Below are 22,971 nucleotides of genomic sequence, written 5' to 3'. Positions count from 1 at the left end.
TGTAACCTGCTCAAGTCATTTTTCAAAGTATGCTTTTCAAGTGTCTCTGAAGTGGATTTTATTGATATGATCATAGAACAAATTCCTGTTGATGTTTGAGCTGGACGAATGAAATTGAAAACAAAACTGCAATAACGCTCCTGTTCAGTACGGGGCAGTGTTGCTGTATGCGATCTGGTTTTGAGCAGAAGAAGAGTTTGTTTGGGTCTGACGCGGCTCCTTGCCTTGCCTTGCCTTGGCTGCAACGGAATCGATGGAGTTGCTAGCTGTTCATTTTGTGCAGTTGAATTGATCCCACTTGTCTTGATTGCTTGATCCAAAGAGAAATAATGTACCGGCCCGGTCAACGTCCGTGCGGTCCGTCATCTTTCGGTGTTCCACGATCTCGCTTCAATGTCGGCGCTCCTTGTGGGCCTTTTTCCGGAAATTTACCTCCTCGACCGTCCGGACAATTTTCGTCTTCGGCGCCGCCGATGGGAAGCCAATTTCTTCCAAGACCTCCAGCACCCTATTTTATGAACGTACGTACACGACAAGCTCATGCTTGAAGGGTAAGGGCGAGGGCAGCTAGGACTCGTAAAGCAGTTAAAATGAAGTCCTCAAGTAGGACGTACCTCCAAATCATAAAGTGTTTTTTTTAGATTCGATTGTATGGTACAATTGGGTTAGACATCGACGTCATCAAGTTCGGTGTAACTCCAGACTTCGCGAAGAAGCTAGTTACGACCAATGTCAACAAAGCGGGACGACAGTTTGTCCTCATGTTCGGTGAAAGTCTCAGTAAGTGGACATACACGTTCGCTTTTTAGAGAATGACTTCAAAATATTTCGCTTCCGAATTCCTGGGACATGCCAGGCAGATGATCTGTCACAGCATATCAAAGTAAGTAGAGTTTCGTGTGTAAGCAAGAAGAAATAGAATAGAATAGGATACATGCTAAAAACATAGCCTTTTCTAACTTAGTTTACTGCCAAAGCACTGCCCGTATTTCTACGCTACCATTGGCCAAGTTGGGAAACATCTCAAATGAAGGTACCACTGCCAATGTTGTTGCTTGGAACGTGAAATAGTTTAAATATGCCATCAATTCCACAATTCTTTCATGCAAAGTCATATTCACATGAATTCTTGATACTCTCAGCCCCACTGCAGCTCGTTCTCCATAGACCGCAGTACGGTGATAACTGTGGGAGGCAGCCAACAGCTTGCCTCTCCGGCGCCACCGCATCTTCCGGGTTCCCAATGGAATCCAATGTCTGTCAAGCTTACACCAGACAACAGGTATGTCGTCTTACCTGGACCTTTTGCCACTTCGAGGTGTTGATTGATATCCCTTTTTTTAGTGACAGTGCTGGAGAAGAGTTCCTGAGATGCATAGCTGCAAATAAACCTTTCCCAGATCATCTCAGAGGGAACATGGAATACAACCTGGCCGACGCATTGAAGTCAGCCAGTATCCTGAAGAATGCCGTCAAGTCGGACCCGTCTTTCCAAAAGCGGAGTAAAACCCCCAGCAGGAGTCCTGAGCGCAGCCGCGGAAGATCTCGAGCTAGAAGCCGAAGTCGGAGTAGAACCAGGAGCAAAAGTCGCGTTCGTGAAAAGTGTCGAGCGCGAACCAAGAGTCGAGCGCGAAGCAAGGGTCGAGCGCGAAGCAAGGGTCGAGCGCGAAGCAAGGGTCGAGCGAGAAGCAAGAGTCGAGCGAGAAGCAAGAGTCGAGCGAGAAGCAAGAGTCGAGCTCGGAGTCGAAGCCAAACCAGAAAAAGTCGTGCACGGAGCAAAAGCAGGTCAAGGTGGTCATCGTCACCGAGTAGCAGTCCTGGCGGCAGCCGTACTAAAAGCAAACAGCGGCAAAGGAGTCCCGGCCGCATGGGCAGCGACACCGCCGCTAGTTGTAGTAGTAGTGCTCGCTTGTTAGAGGGACTTAAGTTGGTCATGACCAACAAAGAAATGGAAAACCAGCTGCCCTCTCTCAAAGAGGCAATCCGAACGATTCAGGTAGATCCGTGTCTCGCGTAATGAATCTAAAATGTCCACAAACAATGCTTTCTCTCTCCAGGCCTCCAGTAAAAGCAAACAAGCTCCGGGCGCGCTTTCGACTTGGTCGCTGGAAAGTGACAGCGTGCTCCTCCCTCATGACAGAGTTGGCAATGACTTTTCCTGGCTTCAGCCCCAATGGCAGACAGCTCCCAAAGCTGATCAGTTCGAAGATGAAGACTTGTTCTTATACGGCGACGAGAACGCCACGCGACGAAATCCATCATCTGGAGAATTGCTCACAGAAAAAAAATGGGATGAAATGAAGACACGGGATCCCAACGCATCTCAACAGCGCCACCGCCATGGATCCAATTCCCGTATTTTGCGCGGTCTCTCGTCATCGAGCCGAGTCTTTGCTCATCCGGACGAGTGCGAGAAAATCCAAAAGATCTCGAACGCTTTGGGCCAAACAAACGAGAGCGAGTCAGGCCCTCGGCCGCCAGCGTCGTTAGGATTGAAATGGTGTCAAGGCCCCGAGATGCGTAACGCTTTGGAGTCCCTTCAATCACTCATCCAAGGTGATTTTCTTCCAGATTCCTCAAGAATGGCATGGAATTGCAAATCAAGCTTGCAAGGATGCTGCTCCCTTTGGAGCCTGAAATGATTTGAAATGTAGAGTCTACACAATGTTTGATGGCGATTTGGATGACGCTAGCTCCGATCAAATGCAAGATTTCTTTCTTTTCTCTCTCCAGCGATCAAGGATCAGGTTTTGTGTCGCTGGAGCAAAAGCGCTTGCTGTCTGATATACTTAGCGTACTATGCTTTTACCAATTGCAGTTAGGTGGCCACTCCTGACATTTTGCTTTTGCTTCTTTAAGCAACCAAGGAGAGGCGGGAAAAAAGTCACCTAGTTGAGACATCACTTCTGTCATCAGATGAGAAACACAAGGTAAAGAATTTGCTAGGATAACTGTTGTGAACGCCGTACGGCATTCTGCCTGCCCGACTTTTTCATCTCGTCCTTTGTATTTTGTAGCCAGGTGATGAAAGTGAAAGAAACAAAGCAGCAAAAATGACTCCGATTGACACTTTGATGAAAGAAGTGGGAGAATTGCTCAAACAGGACGGTAAAGCAATCTGTCGTCGTCGGTGCTCCTGAATACGTGCCTTCAGGCGGTCCATTTTGTTTTTGGGGGCAGGATTCAATTTCCTCATCCCAGTCTTGAGGTTTTACTGCCAGATATGCCAGGAGTTCCTGGGAGATTTAAGTCAAGCTGAAAGCCACGCGGCCATCCATTGTCATCGCAACAGTGGCCGTGTGAGTATTTCCTTTTCAATACAACGCCTTGATGTGCTTTCATCTGTGCTCCGTGGGATGGGATGATTCATCTCTTTGGCCGAGCGAATTTAAGCTCTGACCGTTGGGAACCCAAGACATCCATCTCCTTTCACATTGTACACCAAATGCAAAGGTTACAAAATCCCAACACCCTTTTTGTGGGCTGCCATAATCTTTGGATTTCTTGGGATAGTGTTATATTCTCTCTATAGTCAATGTTTTTGTTTTGTTTTGTTTGCTGGGCAGAAAATACTGGTAAGTAAACATACAGAAGAGACTCAAGGACACTCGAGCTGCAGCAGCAAACACCATCCTACATTGGCGGATTACAAAGACGAGAGAGGAGACAACGGGAAACGCGCAAATCATTACCATAGGGAGCACAGAATCAAAGAGGATCATCATAGGCGCCAAAGTACTTTGGCCAAGAAGATGAGGGAGGAGAAGATGCTCATAACGGTTTGTGCCGACCCTCCAAAAGTTAACGAGGATCGGGACATAGTTAAGGAGGGAGTAGCATCCGATGGAAAGTCGAAACACGCTCGTCGAAAACACGGAAAGGAAAAAAAGGAAAGCCACCGCAGAGGCGATCAGCAACAAAATGAATCCAAAGTAAAGTCACACAAAAAGAAAAAGAAGAAAAAGAAGGATGATCCTACACATTGACCTTGCTCCTTACCAACTTCAAACACGCGTCACAAAAAAGTTTGGATTTGTGTCAAGGCCAACGTCCATTTGATGCTACCGGATGTGAGTGAAGGCCGCCGTCATTTGTTGTGTGCCACTTTACTCCAACTCAAAACGATTGTCACTTTTGAAAACATTGTTTTTGCAAGCATTTTCTACTTTTTGCAATACTGTGAAATAAAGAACAGATGGACAAACTGACTTCTAATTTCACATCCGTCATGTAATCATGCGAGGGAGCCGTTTATTTATTTAGATGGTTTTAAGAGTCACTCACAAGGCAACTTGTGTGTTAGAGATATGATATTGATGATGATCTAGTGGCAATGGCTCATTGTGTCGTTCTTAGCAGGGCAGGGCAGGGCAGGGCAGGGCAGGGCAACTCCACCTTAGTCAATAGTAGGTGACTCAAAAAAGATTTGACGTCTGTAGCAAAATATGAGCAGCCATTGCAGCATTTTGGGATCGATTTCCACATCATGCAAAAGATCACTTTCCTGAACTACTGAAGAAAAGTGTTAAGATAATATTTACCAGCAGGTGGCGACACTGTCATGGGTTTAGTTGGCACTTGATGGTGCGCCTCAATTCTTATGATTTATTTGGGTTGTTTTTGTTTTTCTACTATAACGCACTAATGGTATCCAGAAGGGTTTCAGGCAGACTCCAAGAGAAAAGCTTGTGTGACGTCAAGCATGCAGTCACCACGATAGTGTGGCGCAATAGTGGACAGTTTGATGAGTGAGGCTGTTAACATTCCTGTCATATCAAGTCGCAACCTGTCCAGGACTGACTGACTGACTGACTGAGCCTTACACTGTTGTCTGGAGAGGACCCGAATTGAGATTCCAGTCCCACGTAACAATAGTCCTTCATCAAACAACAAAAATGATTGCAAACTTCCCTTTGGCCGATTTTAATCTTGAAAATCTTTAGCATTGTTCAATGGGCTATTTTATTTGCCAAAAGTATTGAACCTCTCATACATGCAAGATACTGTACAGGACTGCAGTCGGGTGATCATTTTGTGACTTTAGATCAGTAGGACTCTTATCTCAGTTGACTTTGGGTGCTTATTCTTACATGGCTACTTTTAAAACAGAATGTGAGAGGAAGTAGCGTGAGACTAATGTGCTAACCAATGTGCTAATCACTAAACCACCATGAAGACAGTTGTTATGTCAGGGAAATCAAAATGACACGCAGCTCTGTGAAGTAAAGGGTGTCTCGTTTACAAGTGGATGATGAACATTATGAGAATGTTTTTGTGCACGTCCTCTCTTTTGAGTTTGAAAAGAGCATATGAGAATGCCCTGAACTTGACTTTGACTTGTAATGAATGATCAGAAAAGCTGAATGGAAATAAATATGATCACAGCGTTCCTTCCCTCCCTTACCTTTCTGCCAGCGATACACTCCATGACCCCCCGCGTAGGTGAATTCCACAAATGACACTTTTGCTCTCTCCGCCCCCTCATTTGAGTCAGAACGCCAATACTCCGCGGAACATTTGCCTAGCTAATGACTCGGCTGTAGCAGCGGCAGACAAAAGAGAATTTTCAAACATGGACGCCTGACAAACTATCTTAGCCGGAAGCAACGTGAATGCATTTCAAATGGGACCAAAGAGAAACGACATCCTTTCTTTGAATTAGTAGCAGTCCTCTGTCCGTCCTTGATTTGCACGTAAATGTGTGTAGTAATTGTTAAGCGCAACCACACCCCACCGAATGGGCAAATACAAAGGAGCAGTCGTTAAGCACACACAAGCAGGCAGGGTTAAGGTGCGGGTGGGGCCTGCATATTTGGCAGTCCGACGTGCAGGCCTTACCTTCGGGCAGATAAGAAAACTGTTGGATTAAGACGGTTTGCTGGAGTTTGTTGAAGGAAGTGCTACTTCAGAAGATATTCCTCATGTACGAGATGATCCCTAAATGATAAAACAAGTTTAGATTAGTCATTAGAACTCACCCTCTTCCTCCTTGCCTTTCTTTTGACTTTTGTTATGATGGTTTATCATGGCCTAATACATCCAGCTCCCATAATCCAGCCCATTAAGAATTTGCATGATCATATTTGTTGATCAAATTAGTTGGCCTGAAACATACATCTACCAAAAGCTTTCCGCACAATAAGTGAAGGTCTCATCGGAGATTGAAAGGCTGAGTGTAAGGGAACTAAAAGCCTATGAGCAGCCTGATAATGGGCTTTTAAGAGGAAGTCCACTTTTCTGCTTGGAGTCAGCTGTTGGCATTGAGATAAACAACACTCCTCCACACATCCAGCAGCAGTGGGAGAGAGGGATGGAATGAGTGGCCACTTTCTTCTTTTCCGTGTCAGAATCACCCGAGCCAGCGAGGACAATAGTCACTACGTTTCTTTGAAATGGACATGTCTTTGGACTAAACTAAACCCAAATGGAAAATCCAAAACCCGCTAGCCTGGTAAGCCAATGGCTAGCCGGCTGCTGGGCCATCATTGGGTCTCGCCAGGCTAGCAAATCGGAGCTTCAGACTCAAACACATAAGTAAAGCAAACATTTCCCTGTGTTTACTCAGGACCCGTTTGAACCTGCTCGTTCATTTAACGTTACCAACATAGTACACGGTGTTATTTTGCTCAAATGTGTGTGTTTGCCTCTGTGAAGTTATCGTACTGTAGAACTAACTGAATGACCTCATTGCTTAGAAGAAGAAAAAAAAAAAAAAAGCTTTCAGTTTCTTCACCGGCTGGCGCGCACAAAAACAAACATTAACTTTGCAAGTTAATGATTGACCAGATGGGAGCCAGCAAATGTCTCACACAGAGCACCATTTTTGTTTGGACTATATGATGATTTTTATTTGATCAATATTATTATAGTTTGACTAAAATTCATGTCAGGAATGTGTGAGCCAGTCAATAATGACTAGCTAGCCAACGATTGTTCATTCTTCATCCTTGCGCCTATCGTTGAAGCAAAAGAAGGCCCGGCGGAAGTGACAAGTTTCGATTGAATTCAAAAGTGACGGGCTCGGGATTTCTTTTCTCGTTAATGCCTCGGGAAGCATTCTTACAAAGGTTTTACTTTTGTATATCTTACCATTTCTTTTTTTGTGTGTGCAGTGCATTTTTTTAACCTTGTCTTTGTGTATTCCTCCTCATTAAGAAACTTTTGCGTTGTTTGCCTGTTTATCTTGCGTGGGAACATTTCTTTCTCTCCGTGTACTAATTAACACGGTTCATGGGAGACTGTTATACATTCCAGCGTGATAAGTGCAAGGACACAGTGCTTGTTTGAGTGAGGGTGATGAAGACATTTTCACTGGGCCAAATTCCACGTAGGATAAGAAGAAACGGCCGATGAGTCGACGTTCAGATCTTCATTCGGACAAATTCAACAATAAGTCGATCCAGTTTTTGATCAAATCTCGGTCAAGCTCGCAGAACCATCGACGTCTATTAGCCCGACGTCTAGAATTGGACGACAAAATTCAATCCATCAAATATGAAATCTTCACATCTAAAATAGCCGTAGGTTTGCTTTCACATGTGTGGGGAGTTCTAACCATAGCCATTCCTGAGAAGAGATAAAGGATGTTCTTTCTGGAGGCCATGATGTCAGATCGGCAAAACGGTTGCAATCTGCCCAACACTTTTTGTGAAAACTCTGTCATCAGCCAAAAACGAATCAATGTCGACAGCTGTTGCTGGGAACTAGGATGAGAAGTTGCAGTTCCCCTTGGCGGTAATGCTAACTTTCTTCATGTGCTCACCAAGAGAGACTTGTTTTGCTGGTTAACAAGGTATGACACATTTCATGCACAAGGCAACTCACCGGCAAAACCAATTCGAAAAGGAACATTCAGAAAGAACCAAAGCAAAGGAAACAAAAGTAACATGGAAGTCATTTTGAAAGTAAAGAAAGCTTTCTCGAAAAATCCAAAACAGAATTCCAAAAAGGAAAGACGAGCTTTTTATGGTGGGATATTTGGGAGCGTTTTGAAGCCAAACTGTGACAGGGTTTTTACGTTCTGGACCTGGATTGGACACTTGTGTTGGCACGTCATACAATTGCAATTTGCAAAAAAGCAGGGGAAACGTTGAAAGGAAAAAAAAAAAAACCCAGATTGAGACAAGGAGACGTCGGGCACCATTGAAAGCGGTTCAAAAATGTTTTTGTGTTCTTCAAACCTTGGCTGTGAAGAAATGTTCAAGGCCTACAAATGGAGCAAAGATTGTAATGTGACGCTGCCTCCCTGCCACTTAACTGGACTCCCCCTCCTTTTGTAAGTCCTCTTTTCTTTTCATCAAGGCCGCATCTTTCACTTGTTAAGTGGTGGCAAATGTAAATGGAGCGGTCACGGTTCTTTGTCCATCTGTGGGATCATGAGCATTTTCATCATCCATACATGGATATTACCGGGAAGCCTTGAAATGAGACATTGTTCCTTCTTTTTGTCTTTCGCTTCCTTATTTCCTCGTCGTATTGTAACGATGACGCCGGTTACATTACGCCAGATTAGGATCGTCAACGTGATTAGGAAAGTCCAAATGTGTCCCCGGCATCCATCCCTTCATATCTCTTTTTCAAGTCGTGGAAGAAGACTTGATTTTGTACGACTGGGCCTCCATCAGGGCTGGTACCCGTGAACTGGACAGAAGAGTTTTCAAATAAAGCCAAGCGGCATACTTTTGCCATGGCCGCAGAAAAGCACGAAGACAACACGCATTTGCTGACGCATATGCTTGGCAACAGCTTCCTACTGTTGAGCGCGTCAGTCCTTTCTGTCGCAATTACAATGGACGACGTTACTCGCAAGCCAAAGACCATGAGTCAGGTGCAGTCAGATGCAGTCAGATGCAGTCAGATGCGGGCGGGCAGTGGGGAGAAAATGAGCCGGCCAACCACAATGAATTCGAAATGGCTTTTTCATCATGACCAATGACTTCACGGAGCATCGTCACTGCCGGACGCTTGTGTTATTTCAAAAGACAATACAGTGTGTTCTGCACAAGCTGCTGCCATCATGCTGAGGAAACAGTAAATATTGAAACCGACAGACAGACAGACAGACAGACAGACAGACAGACAGACTTGAAAGAGAGAGAGAGAGAGAGAGAGAGCAAAGGGAGGAGGTGTGGCCTCCCTTGAATGAACATCAACGAGGAACTGAAAGTTGTAGCTATACAGCTCCAAGCATCGATACAGATCTTATTTCAAAAGCTCGCCTGGCTGTCCGTATTTGTGACTAAGCGGCTATAGAAACTGTCCGTCGGTATCTGTCCAGACAGACAGACAGGCAGGCAGGCAGACAGGCAGACAGGCAGGCAGCCTCCCTCCCTCCCTCTGTGCCCTTATGTGGAAGGCGGAAGTTGAGCACCTGTGACTTGACGTCACACATTGAAAATACCTGCAGCTACTCGAGTGTTCACTTGGACAACTTCCTCGCCGAACTAAGGGCGTCCGTCCGTCGGTCCGTCCGTCCGTCGACACGACAACTTTCCTCTGAGGAATACGCCATTTATTTGATCGAGTGCTTTTGTGGATCATAGCGCGCAGATGAGGGCCGCCACGTTCGCGGTGTGGGGGGGAACTTTGGCCGTCCTTCTTCAGGTGAGCTTCATTAACATGCTGATTTATTTTTCTTAGGTTTTACAACCTATCTGAAGGTAAAGGATTCATTTGTTCTAAAATCCACTTTTATATCAGCGCTTGCCTTTCGGTAAATTGATCTAGTCGCCGGAAATTCACCTTTAGAGCGAGATTCTGGAGGTCAATTTTTTTTTTTAATCCATTGTTTGATTGACCTGATTCGGATGAAGTAAAATGAGCCGGCGCAAGACGTTGCAAACGTTCAAAGCCGTTTCAAAGTGCGTGCGTTAGCGAAAGGGCCTCGCCTGGCCTGGCCTGGCCTCGCTCGCCTGGCCCGGCCCGGCCCGGCCTGGCCCCGCCTTGACAGGTTAACCAACGCTCGCCTTCTTGAATATTTTCGCCATTGAATTTGAAAGCCTCGTATGTTCTCACTCTGATTGCAATCTGAAATCATCCAGATAGTTTCACCTGAGCATTGCAGTTGATCTGAAGCATGACAAACTTGGTCAATGAGTCAAGCTTCAAAATTGGGATTGCACAGCTCACTCTCCCTGTCGATGTTCTTTTAGGCTTGGCTCGTAGTTTCTGCTGAAGAGCAATCATGTGTGCCCGGCTTTCAGTCAGACATGAAGCTTTTCGCTGTGACCAGAAAGCACTTAGGAAGGGGCACCGTGTTGGGCAAAGGTAAGAGCAATCACTAAGTTGTTTACTAACCACGGCTTTGGTTTGACTGCCTCATTGTTTCTTAGGACTTTTTCAAATGTTTCAGTGCGTTTCATGAGTGATACTCGGAGGCCAAAACAAGCTCAAGTCTCAGCTTGCTTTGGCTCATCTAATGATCTTTCCTGCACTCACTAAATGTCCCCAAGCCTGTTTTGCAAAGCCTTTCTTTCTTTTCAAAGCATGTCAACAGCTGCAAGGATAGAGCACTGGGGTTGGGTTGTTTTTTTTTCTCTTTCTCCTCTCTCCCTCTGCCTCTCTCGTAACGTAACAACACTGCCTGCATAGTATTGTAAAAGTATATTTTCAAGGTTATTCCCACCAAGGGCAAATTGGTTTACTTCCAATGACACAACAAAAACGTTGTCATTTCTTTTGTCTGTTCTAGTGGACTTCTCAGACTGCTCAGGTCGCACGAGATTTCGTTTCACAAGTGAAGACTCGCGTTTCTCGGTACAAACTGATGGTTTCGTGAAGGTGAGCTATTTCGTTTCATTTCTAATGTTGCTTGTTTTGTCATCATAACTGGAGCACTGTATGAATGAAACCCAATAAATCAATCAATCAAAGAAAGTAGATGGTGGACTGTTTGTGTCCAGCACAGTCAAATTGTATTGTGTATATAAAAAAAAAACCCTAAACTCAACAATGTGCTGGCCTTGTATTTATCTTTTTTTTTTCTTTTTCCCCGTTTTATTCAGGTCAACAGGCCGGTGTCTCTTCATGAAGGTCAAATGGACTTTTTGATGCACACCTGGGACTCTCAAGGGCGCAAGATGACCATTCCTGTCAGGCTATTATATCATGACAACCAACACCAAAATGCTGCCAGTCATTCCGAGGTAGCACCACCCCTAGCCAACACACCCTTGTAGTTCTTTTCCAAAACAATTTTCACGTGACGTTCTCCTACCCTTGTGCTCAACTCTATTTACTTCAAGTCCAAAATGATGCAAATGCAGTATGAGGTTGATTGTATGACTCGACCTTTGATGGTCAGCTGTTCATTTACCCCTGAAAATAACTGAATTGCGCATTTGCGCCCTCTTGTGGCTGCATTATAAAGTGCACAATATGGTTGCACTTTTTTATTTCTGAACTTTGAGAGTCATCTAAATGAAGTTGGAGAAGGAAGAAAAAAAATATATTAATATACTACTAATATAATATAAAATATCCAGCATGGCGGCCCACGAGCATCTGCGTTGGTGTGCTGTTCAAAGCAGCCGTGGCATGAATGTTCATTCCCTGCTCCCGTTGTGTGATTTTTTTTTTTTTTTTTTTTTGAAGAGAACTGATGATGCCGATGTACCAGTCTTGCAATTCCCCCAGTCGAATGGAGGATTACGGAGGAGAAAGAGAGACTGGGTTATTCCAGACATTAACGTTGCGGAGAATGACCGAGGTCCTTATCCCCTCAAAGTATCTCAAGTAAGGCCCGTTTGAGTATTTGATTCTGCATACACAACCTAAGCAATACTTGGAATGGAAAAACACCGAAAGCCAGCCAGCCAGCCAGCCAGCCAGCCAGCCAGCCAGCCAGCCAGCCAGCCAGCCTCACTTCTCCTCCCTTCTGTGTAGATTCGGTCCAATGAAGACAAACAGAAGAAGATCTTTTATAGCATCACTGGTCCAGGAGCTGATCAGCCTCCTGTTGGTCGTTTCACCATGGACAGAGACACGGGGAATCTTTACCTCACAGAACCGCTGGACAGGGAAAAGCAGCCCAGGTACTTGGTGAGTGAGGCCCTCTTTTGGAGAAATCCTTGCTTGAAATGTCCACTGCTGCCTTACCTACCTACCATTGTCCACACGTGTGCAGTTTAAAGCCTTCGCCGTGGCAGATGGTTCTGGAAACGCTGAGGAGCCCATGGAAGTTATTGTCAATGTCATCGATCAGAATGACAACAACCCTGTTTTTGAAAAAGATACCTTCTTGGGAGAAGTGGCTGAGGCATCACCAATAGGTACCTGCTAACGAATGCATTTCTCCATTCAACACGCAATAATACGGAAAGATTGCACGAGAAACTACGTTTGAAGACGGCATTTCGAACAAGAAACAAATGTCGTAGCTAGGGCGGGTTCGGCAGCTGACTGACTGACCTGGATGCACGATAATTCATGACCTGCGAACCTTCCGACTAACTACCTGCCGGTTGTCATAGCATCCATTTGTCATTTTTCACTTGCCAGGTTTTGAGGTCTTAAAGGTGAACGCCACGGATGCGGATCAGGAAAACAATGACAATTCTGATATCCGTTACCGTATCGTGAGTCAAGATCCACAGTTTCCCGCGGCAAATCTTTTTACCATGAATGAAGTGACTGGCGGCATCCGAGTCAATGCCGGCGGCTTAGACCGAGAGGTGAGGCCTTCCTTTTCTTTTTTGCAACCATTTGGATTGGCACTACAGGTCAAATCTGTTGTCAGTGCACCATGCAGACAAGGAAATGGTTTTCAGACACTTGAACAAAAGTCATTCCCTTCCCTCCCTCCCTCCCTCCCCTCTCTTTCTGAACAGAAATATCCCAGGTACACTTTAGAAGTGGAGGCCGCTGACCTGAGGGGTAAGGGGCTGACCGCAAAGGCCAAAGTTATTCTCACTGTGACGGATAGCAACGACAACGCGCCAAAATTCACCCAGAACTCGGTGAGTACCTGTTGACCTCATTCGGCTCACCAATGGTCCCAAAAAACATCTTTTCAAGTCTTCTTCATTTCCGCAGTATGATGCATCGGTGGAAGAAAATAAAGTGGACGTTATCGTCTTAAAGATGACCGTAACAGATGGTGATGAACCACATTCTCCAGCCTGGAATGCAAAGTTCAAGATTATTAGTGGCGATCCCAAAAAGTTGTTCTCTGTGGAAACCGGAAGCAACAAGAACGAGGGAATCATTACTACTGTCAAGGTATCAAATGGAGTCCTGTTTTTTTTTTTTCTTCAAAGCGCAATGTAGTTACCTGGACACGATTTGGAATCTTTCTTTTTCCTCAACGCAGGGTCTAGACTTTGAGCAGACCAACAAACATACCTTGTTGGTCGTAGTGGAGAACGAAGTTCCCTTCGCTATTCCCCTGCCCACCTCCACGGCCACTGTGATGGTAAACGTGCTGGACGTTAACGAGGCCCCGGTCTTTGATCCGGTGGAGAAATCTGTGTCCAAACTGGAAGACCTCCCCGTCGACGCCGACGTGGTGCAGTACACCGCTTCGGATCCGGACATTGCACGCAAGCAGACTGTCATGTGAGACCACTTGTTTCTTTTCTTTTTGGCCGACTTGTATGCATCTCGCACGGAAGCTGAATTTGGTTTGCAAATGCAGGTATAAAATCGTCAGTGACCCGGCCGGATGGTTAAACGTGGACAAAGATACAGGCCTGATCACTGTCAAGCATGCCATGGACAGAGAGTCCATCTTTGTCAAGGACAACAAATACACAGCGCTCATTGGCGCATATGACAGTGGTAAGTAAGACGCAATCTGGCATATGCTTTTCGAATTTCCAGAGCTTCTTGAACAAACGCACGGCCCGGTCGGAGCGATCGATCTTAAGAATGAAATTCAAGGGAATGTTTCTTTGAGCTTGCCTCGTCTGTCCACTAGATGAAGTTCCAGCCACAGGAACAGGGACACTCATGATCCTCCTTGAAGATGTCAATGACAACGCACCCACCATTGAGGAGCGTTTTTTTACGGTAAAAGTCCCATCTCCGATGTATCGTTCATTTATTTTATTTTTTTCAACCTCAAACGTACACGCGACGCGGCACGTTAACCTCCCCGGGTCGAGGGGAGAAAATTCATTTCAATGTTTCTAAGAAAACGGCGATTGTAGCCCAATGAAGTCCTTTTTTTAGTAAATGCACTTGTATTGAATCGAGGGATGAGCACACTTTTTGGACTGAATATTGAATCCAATGTCGCGTTCGGCAGGTGTGCAACAAAAAACCCGTGCCTCAGTTGCTGTCGGTAACGGATAAAGACGGACCCGGCTTTGCCGCTCCCTACAGAGTCGCTTTGGAGGGCATGTCCAAGAACAACTGGACGGCCAGAATGAACGACTCCAGTATGTATCCAAACACCTTTGAGCCACTTTGCAAATGCGTCACGCTCGTAACGCCGGTTCACCTGTTGTGGTAGAAACGGGAATTATCTTGAACTTGGCCACGGAGCTGCCGAGCGGCGAATACACGGTGATTCTTCGAGTGGCCGACAACCGGGATTTGGAGCAAGACAGCACGGTTCAGGCCAAAGTCTGCGACTGCACCGGGGAAGACGTCATGTGCAAAGGACGCGTGGCTGCCGGCGCAGACCTTCCCGTCATCCTGGGAATTCTGGGAGGAATCCTTTTGCTCCTCTGTGAGTCTGACATTGATCGGCTTTTACTTTGGTCCCTAATGGCATCTCAAGCCTCGTCTTTGTGCGCTCAGTGCTGCTGCTGCTACTGCTGCTGCTAGCCAGACGGCGAAGGAGAGAACCCAAAGAGCCGCTACTGCAGGACGACGACATCCGAGACAACATCTACTACTATGACGAAGAGGGAGGTGGCGAGGATGACCAGGTACAAACACAATTCAGTCACGTATGAACCATGAATACCAATATGTATCCGAATCGCTCTCTGCAGACTCGTTCTGACTTGAAGCGAGTGACCATTTGTACCAATGTGTCTTCTAGGACTACGATCTCGGTGTTCTCCACCAAGGTTTAGACAACCGTCCTGAGGTGTTCAGGAACGACGTGAAGCCAGTCTTCCTTACAGCTCCGCAGTACCGACCTCGTCCCGCCAACCCGGAGGAAATTGGCAACTTCATTGATGACGTGAGTCGAGTGCATATTATTTCCCGTCGTCACCATACACAAAGAATGTCGAAAAAGCAGAGATTCGAACAAACAAGCCCATCCCTCCCTCTTTTCGTGTGCTGGATTGCAGAACCTGAAGGCCGCTGACAACGACCCGACGGCCCCCCCCTACGACTCCCTGCTGGTGTTTGACTATGAGGGAGGCGGCTCTGATGCGGGTAGCCTGTCCACTCTGAATTCGTCCAGCAGCGGCGGCGACCAGGACTACGATCACCTGGACGAATGGGGGCCTCGCTTCAAAAAGCTCTCTGATATGTTTGGGGGAGGAGAAGATGATGACATGCTGTAAATGGACCAAAGGGCAGAATGGGTGGAGAACAGAACGCATGAGAGAGAGGATGAATGCATGGATGGATGGATGGATGGATGGATGGATGGTGCCCAAATGTGAGCATGGACTGATTAGACTGTTCATTGCACATTCCCGTTGCCCGTAAGAGCCACTGCTCGAAAGCCAAAGCAGGCCAGGCCTCGCCTCGCCTCTTTGGGTTTGTCTTGTTGTAGTGGCCCATTTGGAATAGCTTCTCCTCGTTCCAATTCCCTTTGGAGACTTTTTTTATGGTTGGTTGGTTGGTTGGTGTGTTTAAAGAACCATAGCTTGAATATCATTGAATTTGTCAACGGGTCTTTGGAGAAACATGCAGATGCACTGGTCAAGTCCAAAGTTGATTGCGCCAATGTGTTCTTTGCAGTGCCTGAGTTTTATACTACTGCTTCTTTTGAATTTGATGCTTCTGTTTTAATTTTTTCTTTTGGATGACACAATTCTACATGGAATCTTTTTTTACTTGAATGAATTAATGCAAATTTGCTAATGCTTCCAAATGGACTTAAAACCTTTGTTAAATTTGGAATTCTATAAAGTTATCTTATACAGTCTCTGATGTGTGACTCTCCTTTCATTCAACAATCTGGTTTACTTGTATTGACAATTTGCACGCTTAAATATTTGAAGATGTATTCAGTGCCACCACTGCAATTCATAAGAGGCGCGCTACTGCTTTCTTCCGGGACATCAACAAAAGTAACGATCATGTTTCCAATGTTATCATAGCGCCACCATCGTGTTTTCAACGAAATCTGGATGAACAATTTCAGTCACCCCCTATGATTGGATAAGAGGACAAATTCCCGTGCAGTGCATTATTTAACCAACAGATGGCGCCGCACAGGCGGATTTGCCCCAAAGTGACGCTTTCAAGGACCACGAGTTGATTTTGCATGCATATTTTCACCATATGCCCTTGACTAGACCTTTTTAGCTGATCATGAGTTTCAACACTGAACTTACCAAATGCGCATAGTTTCCATGTTACGTGATGAAAGTAATCGACGTTTCTTGTTCTATTGCACTGTGCTCCAAATTCCACCGAGCCCTTCCTTTTTATCCCGACTTTCCCTTTTCATGTTACTTCGCGATCCACACGCAAGTGGCCTATTATCTGTTCGCAAAAGTCAAACGCTGGATGAAGACGAGCGTGACAAAGGAAATGAATCAGCACACATGGTTTTGTAAAAATGTTATGGCGTCGAACGCTCCAAATAAAGTCCAGCATCCTCCGGCCTGTCTCAAAGCTGGGAGTGTGCGAGAAGGACCGCCTCGCCCCGCCCCGCCCCGCCCCGCCCCGCCCCGCCCCGCCCCGCCCGCTCTCCTGTCCATTGTGCTTCTCCTTTCTCACAGATCACACGTTTCGCTGAGAGCACACCGTGCGTGACCCGACGACGACGACGACGACGCCGCAGAATCGCTCCGTGAATCGGGAACATCAGAGAGCCATGCACCTTCCCAGACAGAAGAACCTCCTGGTACCAGCCACGAGCGTGGTCTTTCTGGACCGCTGGCGATTCACACACAGGTCACCAAGTCAGCTGTCCTGAAACAAAGGGATGAGAAGTGTTCATTGGATTAGGAGCTTTGAAATGTTCACTACATGCTGATTCCTCAACTCTTGTCATCTATTCAAATGATGCTCCTGTTTGCTTCTCTCTTACCTTCCCTCTGCGTGCGACCCTGCCATCTTGAATCTTGTCCAGGGCGGGAGCGCCGCACTGTACCAAATCTGTCGGCCGTGGCCCGTTATCCTGGTTCTCTTCCCACGAGGCGAGAGCTTTATTTGGACCCGTCCGGTTTTTGGTTTTGGGGAAGGTGTGGGATCCGCTGTCGGCCCAGCCGTGTTCTGACCACAGAGGTTCAGTCTGAGTGGCCTGGCTGACGGTGGCCCTCTGCAGGCGGACGGAGATCCTCTGGGCCGAGCCGGTCATCAGGGTGATGCTTTTGGTGTCCCGGGTAGGACCGGCCGAGGGGAACTCAAACACCTCGTCCTTGTCTGAAGCAAAGGAAATGGAGGATCGGAACGCGACGGGAGCATCGGACCCAGAAAGTAGAACTGACCGGTGTCGAGCGCAGGGCTGCTGGGCAACGAGCTGTGCGTGGCCAGTCTGTCGGGGGTCGCGCGCCCAAAGGAACCGGAGCGCGGCAGCTTCCTGCAAGCCAGAACCAGCAACTCCCGACATTGTTTGTGGCAGTTGACGCCGCAGTCTGTGAAGTCCAAATGGGAATTGGTCAAGGTGCTCCCTGCAAATGGCAATTCATCAAGTCCACTTTGAAAACAAAAAGGTTGCTCCTTGCTTGGGAGATATTTGAGGACAACCTCGGGTTTAAGATAGGAGACAACCATGCACACGGGCCTTACAAACCCGTCTTGATGGAATTACTGGAGCAGGTGTCATGGAATATGGACAAGTGAGTATTGTCTAGTGGGAGTCAAAGTCCAATCAGTGATTTCATTTCATCAACGTCGACAAAGTTTACAGTGACATCAACACAACAATGTAGAACAATACCAACACATCTCGTCGTTGTCGTTGTTCGATCATACCTTTACACTTGTAGCCCTGTTTGATGATGCCCCAGAGCTGCAGGAGAAGAGCAATGGAAGATTCAAAAGGCACACAAACAATAAAGGACGGCTGGCCCTTGCTGACTTTGCTTTCAAGCACACAATGTGTGAGAGCGAAGAAACATTTTGCCACTTTCATTTGCATTTTCATGTGCAAGGAGACGCATGCAGCCGCCAGCCGGCAGCCGCCAGCCGCCAGCCGGCAGCCGCCAGCCGCCAGCCGGCAGCCGGCAGCCGCCAGCAGCCAGCTGCGCTAACACTCAAGATCTACGTACAAATCCAGCGCAGTGTGCACAGAAGGTGGGCTTCCGATATGTCATTTCCTGGAAGTTGTGCAAAAATCCTGGACCCATCTCACACTGGAGCAGCGGGTTGGCTCGAAGGAAATACGCAATCATCTCGTCTTTACTGATCAGGCCATCTCTGTGACAGAAAGGAAGACGGCACGATACGGTACGCTGGTAAAGAAATGATCCATTGAATAGACACTCACTGATCTTGATCCAAAACACAGAAAGAGTCCAGGAAGGGAAAGTTAGCGGCAATATTTTCAAAGTCTTCTTGGGAAATATAACCGTCGTGGTCGGGGTCATAGTTCCTGAACACGGACTGTGGGGAGAAGAGAAAAGTCCTGTTTGTTCCGGTCTAACATTCCTATCTGCCAATGCTGCACTCACTCACATCCACCACTTTCCTGATGTGTTTGTTGACCACAGTGGGATCCGCTTTGGTGGGGACGCCCGAGGCCCAGTCCAGCGGTACCAGCGGCTTGTTGGGAGTTGTGGGAGAGGTCGGCTGCAAAAGACACCTAGGTCATTGACAAGAGCTATCGTGAAGAGAACGGTGGAAGAAGTCCAAAAGAATCTTTCTGGAGTTACTTCCCATTTGGATGATGGACACTTACCAGTGATTTGGGATTACGCGGTTCCCGGAGCAGTGACAATTCATAAATCTCATCCTCAGTGTAGTAAAGGTCTAAAGAAAGCTGAAAAGGTTGAGCATTTGTTAAAGCCGCAGCGGCCGCGGTACACGCGGAGGCCGATCGGCAGGCACCGTGAGCAGGTAGATCAGGTCCATGTTGGGCTCCACTTGGGCCGCTGCGTTCTGCAATGTCACCAGCTCGTTGAAAGTCACGTAGAGCTGCTGCATCTTGGCCAGGTTGACCTTGTCTTGCACCCAGTCAGGGAAGACCACATGCACCGCTATGAGGTCCTTCAGGTGCACACCCAGGATGGGGATTTTAAAGCCTCGGCACTCACTGAAGGCCTTGCGGTAGTACGAGTAGTTATTGTTGGAAGAGACCAGTTGGGTCATCTCGCGCCACATCTGCGTTCAGACGGTTTGCACAAACAACAAATTGCAATTCTTGCCCGCCATTGTTCACGTTGCCATTGTTGCCATTGTCGCCATTGTTGCCATTGTCGCCATTGTCGCCATTGTTGCCATTGCTTTTATGGGCGGACTGACGGACAATCAATCGGCGGCGGCCGCTACTCCACTTTGTGTTGACGTACCTTAACGACCTCGGCAGAGAGGTAGGATTGCGTCTCCTTCAGACGAGAAATGGAGCTGTGGCTCAGCCCTCCCACCACTGCCATTAAAGTGTTAAAGTTGCGCAAGTGAAGAAGTTTCTGATGGCAAAGAGTCATTTGTCCAAATGAGTGCGCTGCCCTTCCAAGCCAGACTGGATTGAGCCTTTTGTGTGGCTTACCCGAGCCACACGGATGTATTTGGTGATCACCTCTGCCCTGGTTGGAGGTGTCAGCTTGCTTAACACCATGAGTTGGACCCACTGTGAAACGCCATTGAACAGAGCAATGGAGCGTTCCAGTGTGGGATTGTCCACCAGACAACCGTGGATCACGTAGCTTTTGTAATCAGGGAACTGGAGACGCAAGCAATGGGTCATCACAATCGTGAGCTTGCTTTCAAACAAAGGCTAAAGTCAAATGATTGGATACAATGTGGTTCCCTCCACCTGTATTCCACAGGCTGAGGTTGTCAAGCAAGAAGAAAAGAAAATTGCGCCTACCGATATCCTCCTGATGGATTTAAACTCCAAAAAAGTCAGATGTTCCGCAAGCTCCATGGGTTCGAGGTGGTCAAACAACAGCGAAGCTTTCCCCTTCTTCACCTGCTTTTTACGCTGCGTCACCTTGCGCATCCAGTCATACGAAGGACTGCGAGAACCATTGACAATGCAGCAGAAGAATGGAACCGTCTGTCCGTCCGTCCATCCATCCATCCATCCATCCATCCATCCATCTATCCATCTATCCATCCACCCGTCCGTCCATCCATCCATCCATCCATCCGTCCATCCGTCCATCCGTCCATCCATCCATCCATCCATCCATCCATCCATCCATCCATCCATCCATCCATCCATCCATCCATCCATCCATTCCCCCCCAAAAAGCAACATGACTTACATGGTGGAAATGTCAATAAGTTTGAAATGGTCCTCACAGCTGAGCCTTTCAGCGACTTCCCTGAACTCCTCTGTTATCTGAATCAGACCCAAGTCCAGGTTGAATTCTGCAGGGAATGTCCCTATCCAGTACCTGAAGACAAAAAAAGGACAGCGAAAAGAAAGGTTTAAGCAGAACTGTGAACTGGCTCGCAGGTTTATGAGAAAATGACGTGCCCGCGTGTGACGCCGTTACCTCATGAAGTAACAAATCTTCAGTCTGCTTTTCTGGCAGTCATCAGTGTTGCACTCGCGATACGTAGAATTTTGTCAAGGACCATTTTTCATTGGAAAACCCGAAATACAGTCAACGGTACCAAACAGCGACATTGCAAACACATTTGCTCCATCAGCAAGTGGAGTCCAAGTTCCCACTCTTCCTTCTATTGTTATTGGGATATATCTTCAGAAGTTTTCCAGCCAGTTCTGAGGATGAAACATACCAGCGATGCATCAGCAGAAGCATGCGGGGAAGGTTGGCCTGTAGCTTGCCATTGTCATCTGTGAACAAACAAAATGAGGAGGAGATTCCAACAAACCAATACGTAGGAATGGCAATCGCATGAATCCATTTTGGGTTTTTCTCTTGCTCTTCAACTCGTGCTTCTCGTGGATCACTCACCAAATGCATGAATGCATTCGTTTAAGAGGGCATCAAGAGAAGCCGCCTTTCCCAGTGTTGATGATCCCATGTTGCCGAGTCCAAGAGTCAATCTTTTGCACCGCTCAAAGTATTCCTGAGAGATGCGAGAAATGCGGTTCACAGAAACAGAAGACGTCTCTGCTTATCGCTCACCGAAAAAAACATTTTGTCGCCTGCCTCACTTGAAACATCTGCGATTTTCTCTTCAACTTGGGAATTCTGTCAATGGATATTGGTTTTTCTTGACATAATATTAGGATGGCCTACAGCTCTTAATGATGGACTTGGACATCTATTTATACATAGGACAAGTTGATGATTGAAATGTTAAGCAAGCAACACTTGTCATGAAAATGGGAAGAGTGGCTTTGTCATTGTCCATTTTAAAAGGCTATAAAATCGGACGCAGTAGTTCTCCAATTAGTGGAATTGTATTGAAAACAAACTTTTGTTTCTTTGACTTCCTATTTGCAAGAGTGACTTGAAAACAAGTTCTCAGTTCAACCAAAGAGGATCAACACGCTAACAGCTGCGTAAGACAGCTCTGACTCAAGGCTACTTTGACAGGAAGCAATTCCACAAATGGAAGACAAATGACACTTGCCCACTAAAAAGAGTCCCACCAAAGCAGATATGAACTGCTGCAAGCTGTTTGTGCTTATCGAGAGAGAGAGAGAGAGAGAGAGAGAGAGAGAGAGAGAGAGAGAGAGAGAGAGAGAGAGAGAGAGAGCACGCCACCATATGACCTCCTCTCCTCCTCCTCCTCCTTGTTAGTAAACACAGCCAACCCAAGCAGCAATGTCACCACACACATAAAGTAGTGGAATTGTAAAGGTATATTTCTTGATTGATAGATGAAAGGGGTGCTTTTTGTCATATATTTATCAAAACAGACTCATGACTTCATCTGTGGAGGAACCAATCGGCCTTCTGGCCAGATCTTTGGCCTCTAATCGTGCAAGTGTAGTACTAAAGACAGAAAGCATGACGAACGAGTTGAATAAAAATAGCCATGCCTCATTTGTCAGCAAATAGAAGAAGAGCAGCGGAAGCCCCGCCCGGGAGGGAGGGAGGGAGGCTCCTTTTTGCACTCTGCAAAAATGTTGTTCTGATGATGTTATGCTCATCAATTGTGATGCCATTGCATTTGCACAAAATGTCCACCACAACAGCAGAAGCATTCCGACGCCATCCGTGTCTTATACGTATCGATCTTCTTTCAAGTTGCTGAATATGCTTGAAAGTACAGCGTGTTCCTGCACCTGCTGTGATGCTACGAATGCTTTGCAGGAGTCAAGCACTTACCTACCACTCACTCAGTATTGTACCACCATTTGGACAGTCGCAGCGAATCGGAATGACTTGTTTGTCCGTGGACGTTCATCTCTGTATGAACTGAGGGTGGCCACTCACCACCGGGAAGTGGAGAGAATAAGTTGAAGCTATACTCTGGGCTACTTTTCCAATGAAGAGCTTTTTCAAATTCTGTAAAGTTGTCAAATAAAGACGGAGCACATACCTCATGGATGATGCTGTACTGTAGCATGAAGCCTTGAAAGCATATCCACAACAAGGTTGGAGCGGCGAGGGTCAGAAACTGGAATATTCTCAATGTGGTCTTTGTCTACCTTTCCAAGTGCCAGCAGCAGCGAGCGAGCGAGCGAGCGAGCGGCCGGCCAGCCAGCCAGCCACACTGCTGCTCCACATTGGCTGATTCCTATTTGGAACTTGTTTGTCCAAATGGCTATTAGACTTCCTCCAATTGTTTGCCCAACTTAGTCAG

At 46.7% G+C, this 22,971-nt stretch overlaps 3 protein-coding genes across 4 annotated transcripts; 2 read left to right on the top strand and 1 right to left on the bottom strand.

The window, feature by feature from the left end:
• Window positions 1-195: 195 nt before the first annotated feature.
• On the top strand, window positions 196-4,326 carry LOC147049752 (uncharacterized). The gene is made up of 8 exons (XM_085922975.1): window positions 196-521; window positions 1,143-1,282; window positions 1,345-1,996; window positions 2,058-2,556; window positions 2,860-2,930; window positions 3,018-3,108; window positions 3,181-3,299; window positions 3,567-4,326. Exons 1-8 carry the CDS (start codon window positions 330-332, stop codon window positions 3,984-3,986), a joined length of 2,184 nt encoding a protein of 727 aa, XP_085779101.1. The 5' UTR covers window positions 196-329; the 3' UTR covers window positions 3,987-4,326.
• Window positions 4,327-9,352: 5,026 nt separating this feature from the next.
• Window positions 9,353-16,054, top strand: LOC147049751 (cadherin-1-like). Its single transcript, XM_085922974.1, has 18 exons — window positions 9,353-9,603; window positions 10,152-10,266; window positions 10,691-10,779; window positions 11,004-11,144; window positions 11,593-11,733; window positions 11,884-12,039; window positions 12,125-12,269; window positions 12,499-12,671; window positions 12,828-12,956; window positions 13,033-13,218; window positions 13,310-13,554; window positions 13,634-13,776; window positions 13,916-14,007; window positions 14,246-14,378; window positions 14,453-14,671; window positions 14,743-14,873; window positions 14,990-15,133; window positions 15,246-16,054. Exons 1-18 carry the CDS (start codon window positions 9,550-9,552, stop codon window positions 15,462-15,464), a joined length of 2,655 nt encoding a protein of 884 aa, XP_085779100.1. The 5' UTR covers window positions 9,353-9,549; the 3' UTR covers window positions 15,465-16,054.
• A 774-nt stretch (window positions 16,055-16,828) lies between these two features.
• Window positions 16,829-22,788, bottom strand: rasgrp3 (RAS guanyl releasing protein 3 (calcium and DAG-regulated)). 2 transcript variants are annotated; one of them, XM_085921923.1, is made up of 17 exons: window positions 22,708-22,788; window positions 21,168-21,282; window positions 20,947-21,046; window positions 20,742-20,804; window positions 20,508-20,639; window positions 20,108-20,255; window positions 19,787-19,960; window positions 19,590-19,706; window positions 19,129-19,401; window positions 18,980-19,060; window positions 18,757-18,870; window positions 18,569-18,684; window positions 18,351-18,498; window positions 18,055-18,091; window positions 17,568-17,714; window positions 17,168-17,502; window positions 16,829-17,049 (listed from the first exon to the last, which is right to left on the bottom strand). In XM_085921923.1, exons 1-17 carry the CDS (start codon window positions 22,732-22,734, stop codon window positions 17,041-17,043), a joined length of 2,136 nt encoding a protein of 711 aa, XP_085778049.1. In that variant the 5' UTR covers window positions 22,735-22,788; the 3' UTR covers window positions 16,829-17,040. The 2 variants fall into 2 exon arrangements, with proteins under 2 accessions (XP_085778049.1, XP_085778050.1); XM_085921924.1 differs by having other exon boundaries at window positions 22,494-22,709.
• Between the last annotated feature and the right edge of the window lie 183 nt (window positions 22,789-22,971).

This window comes from Syngnathus leptorhynchus, chromosome 10 (assembly GCF_054491065.1).
Source record: "Syngnathus leptorhynchus isolate UIUO chromosome 10, UIUO_Slep, whole genome shotgun sequence".
Lineage (NCBI taxonomy): Eukaryota > Metazoa > Chordata > Actinopteri > Syngnathiformes > Syngnathidae > Syngnathus > Syngnathus leptorhynchus.
The sequence above is the reverse complement of the archived record's forward strand: the minus strand, read 5'-3'. Positions and strand labels throughout refer to the sequence as shown.

Bases quoted from the DNA above. Each gene is read 5' to 3' on its own strand.
- rasgrp3 (XM_085921923.1), bottom strand. From the start codon at position 22,734: ATGCTACAGTACAGCATCATCCATGAG. The intron at 20,640-20,741 runs GTAACGGCGTCA...TTTTGTCTTCAG, and splicing joins AAGATTTGTTACTTCATGAG to GTACTGGATAGGGACATTCC. The intron at 19,402-19,589 runs GTACGTCAACAC...GTCTGAACGCAG, and splicing joins TCTCTGCCGAGGTCGTTAAG to ATGTGGCGCGAGATGACCCA.
- LOC147049752 (XM_085922975.1), top strand. From the start codon at position 330: ATGTACCGGCCCGGTCAACGTCCGTGCGGTCCGTCATCTTTCGGTGTT. The intron at 1,283-1,344 runs GTATGTCGTCTT...CCCTTTTTTTAG, and splicing joins AAGCTTACACCAGACAACAG to TGACAGTGCTGGAGAAGAGT. The intron at 3,300-3,566 runs GTGAGTATTTCC...TTTGCTGGGCAG, and splicing joins GTCATCGCAACAGTGGCCGT to AAAATACTGGTAAGTAAACA.
- LOC147049751 (XM_085922974.1), top strand. From the start codon at position 9,550: ATGAGGGCCGCCACGTTCGCGGTGTGGGGGGGAACTTTGGCCGTCCTT. The intron at 12,040-12,124 runs GTGAGTGAGGCC...ACACGTGTGCAG, and splicing joins AAAAGCAGCCCAGGTACTTG to TTTAAAGCCTTCGCCGTGGC. The intron at 14,672-14,742 runs GTGAGTCTGACA...TTGTGCGCTCAG, and splicing joins AGGAATCCTTTTGCTCCTCT to TGCTGCTGCTGCTACTGCTG.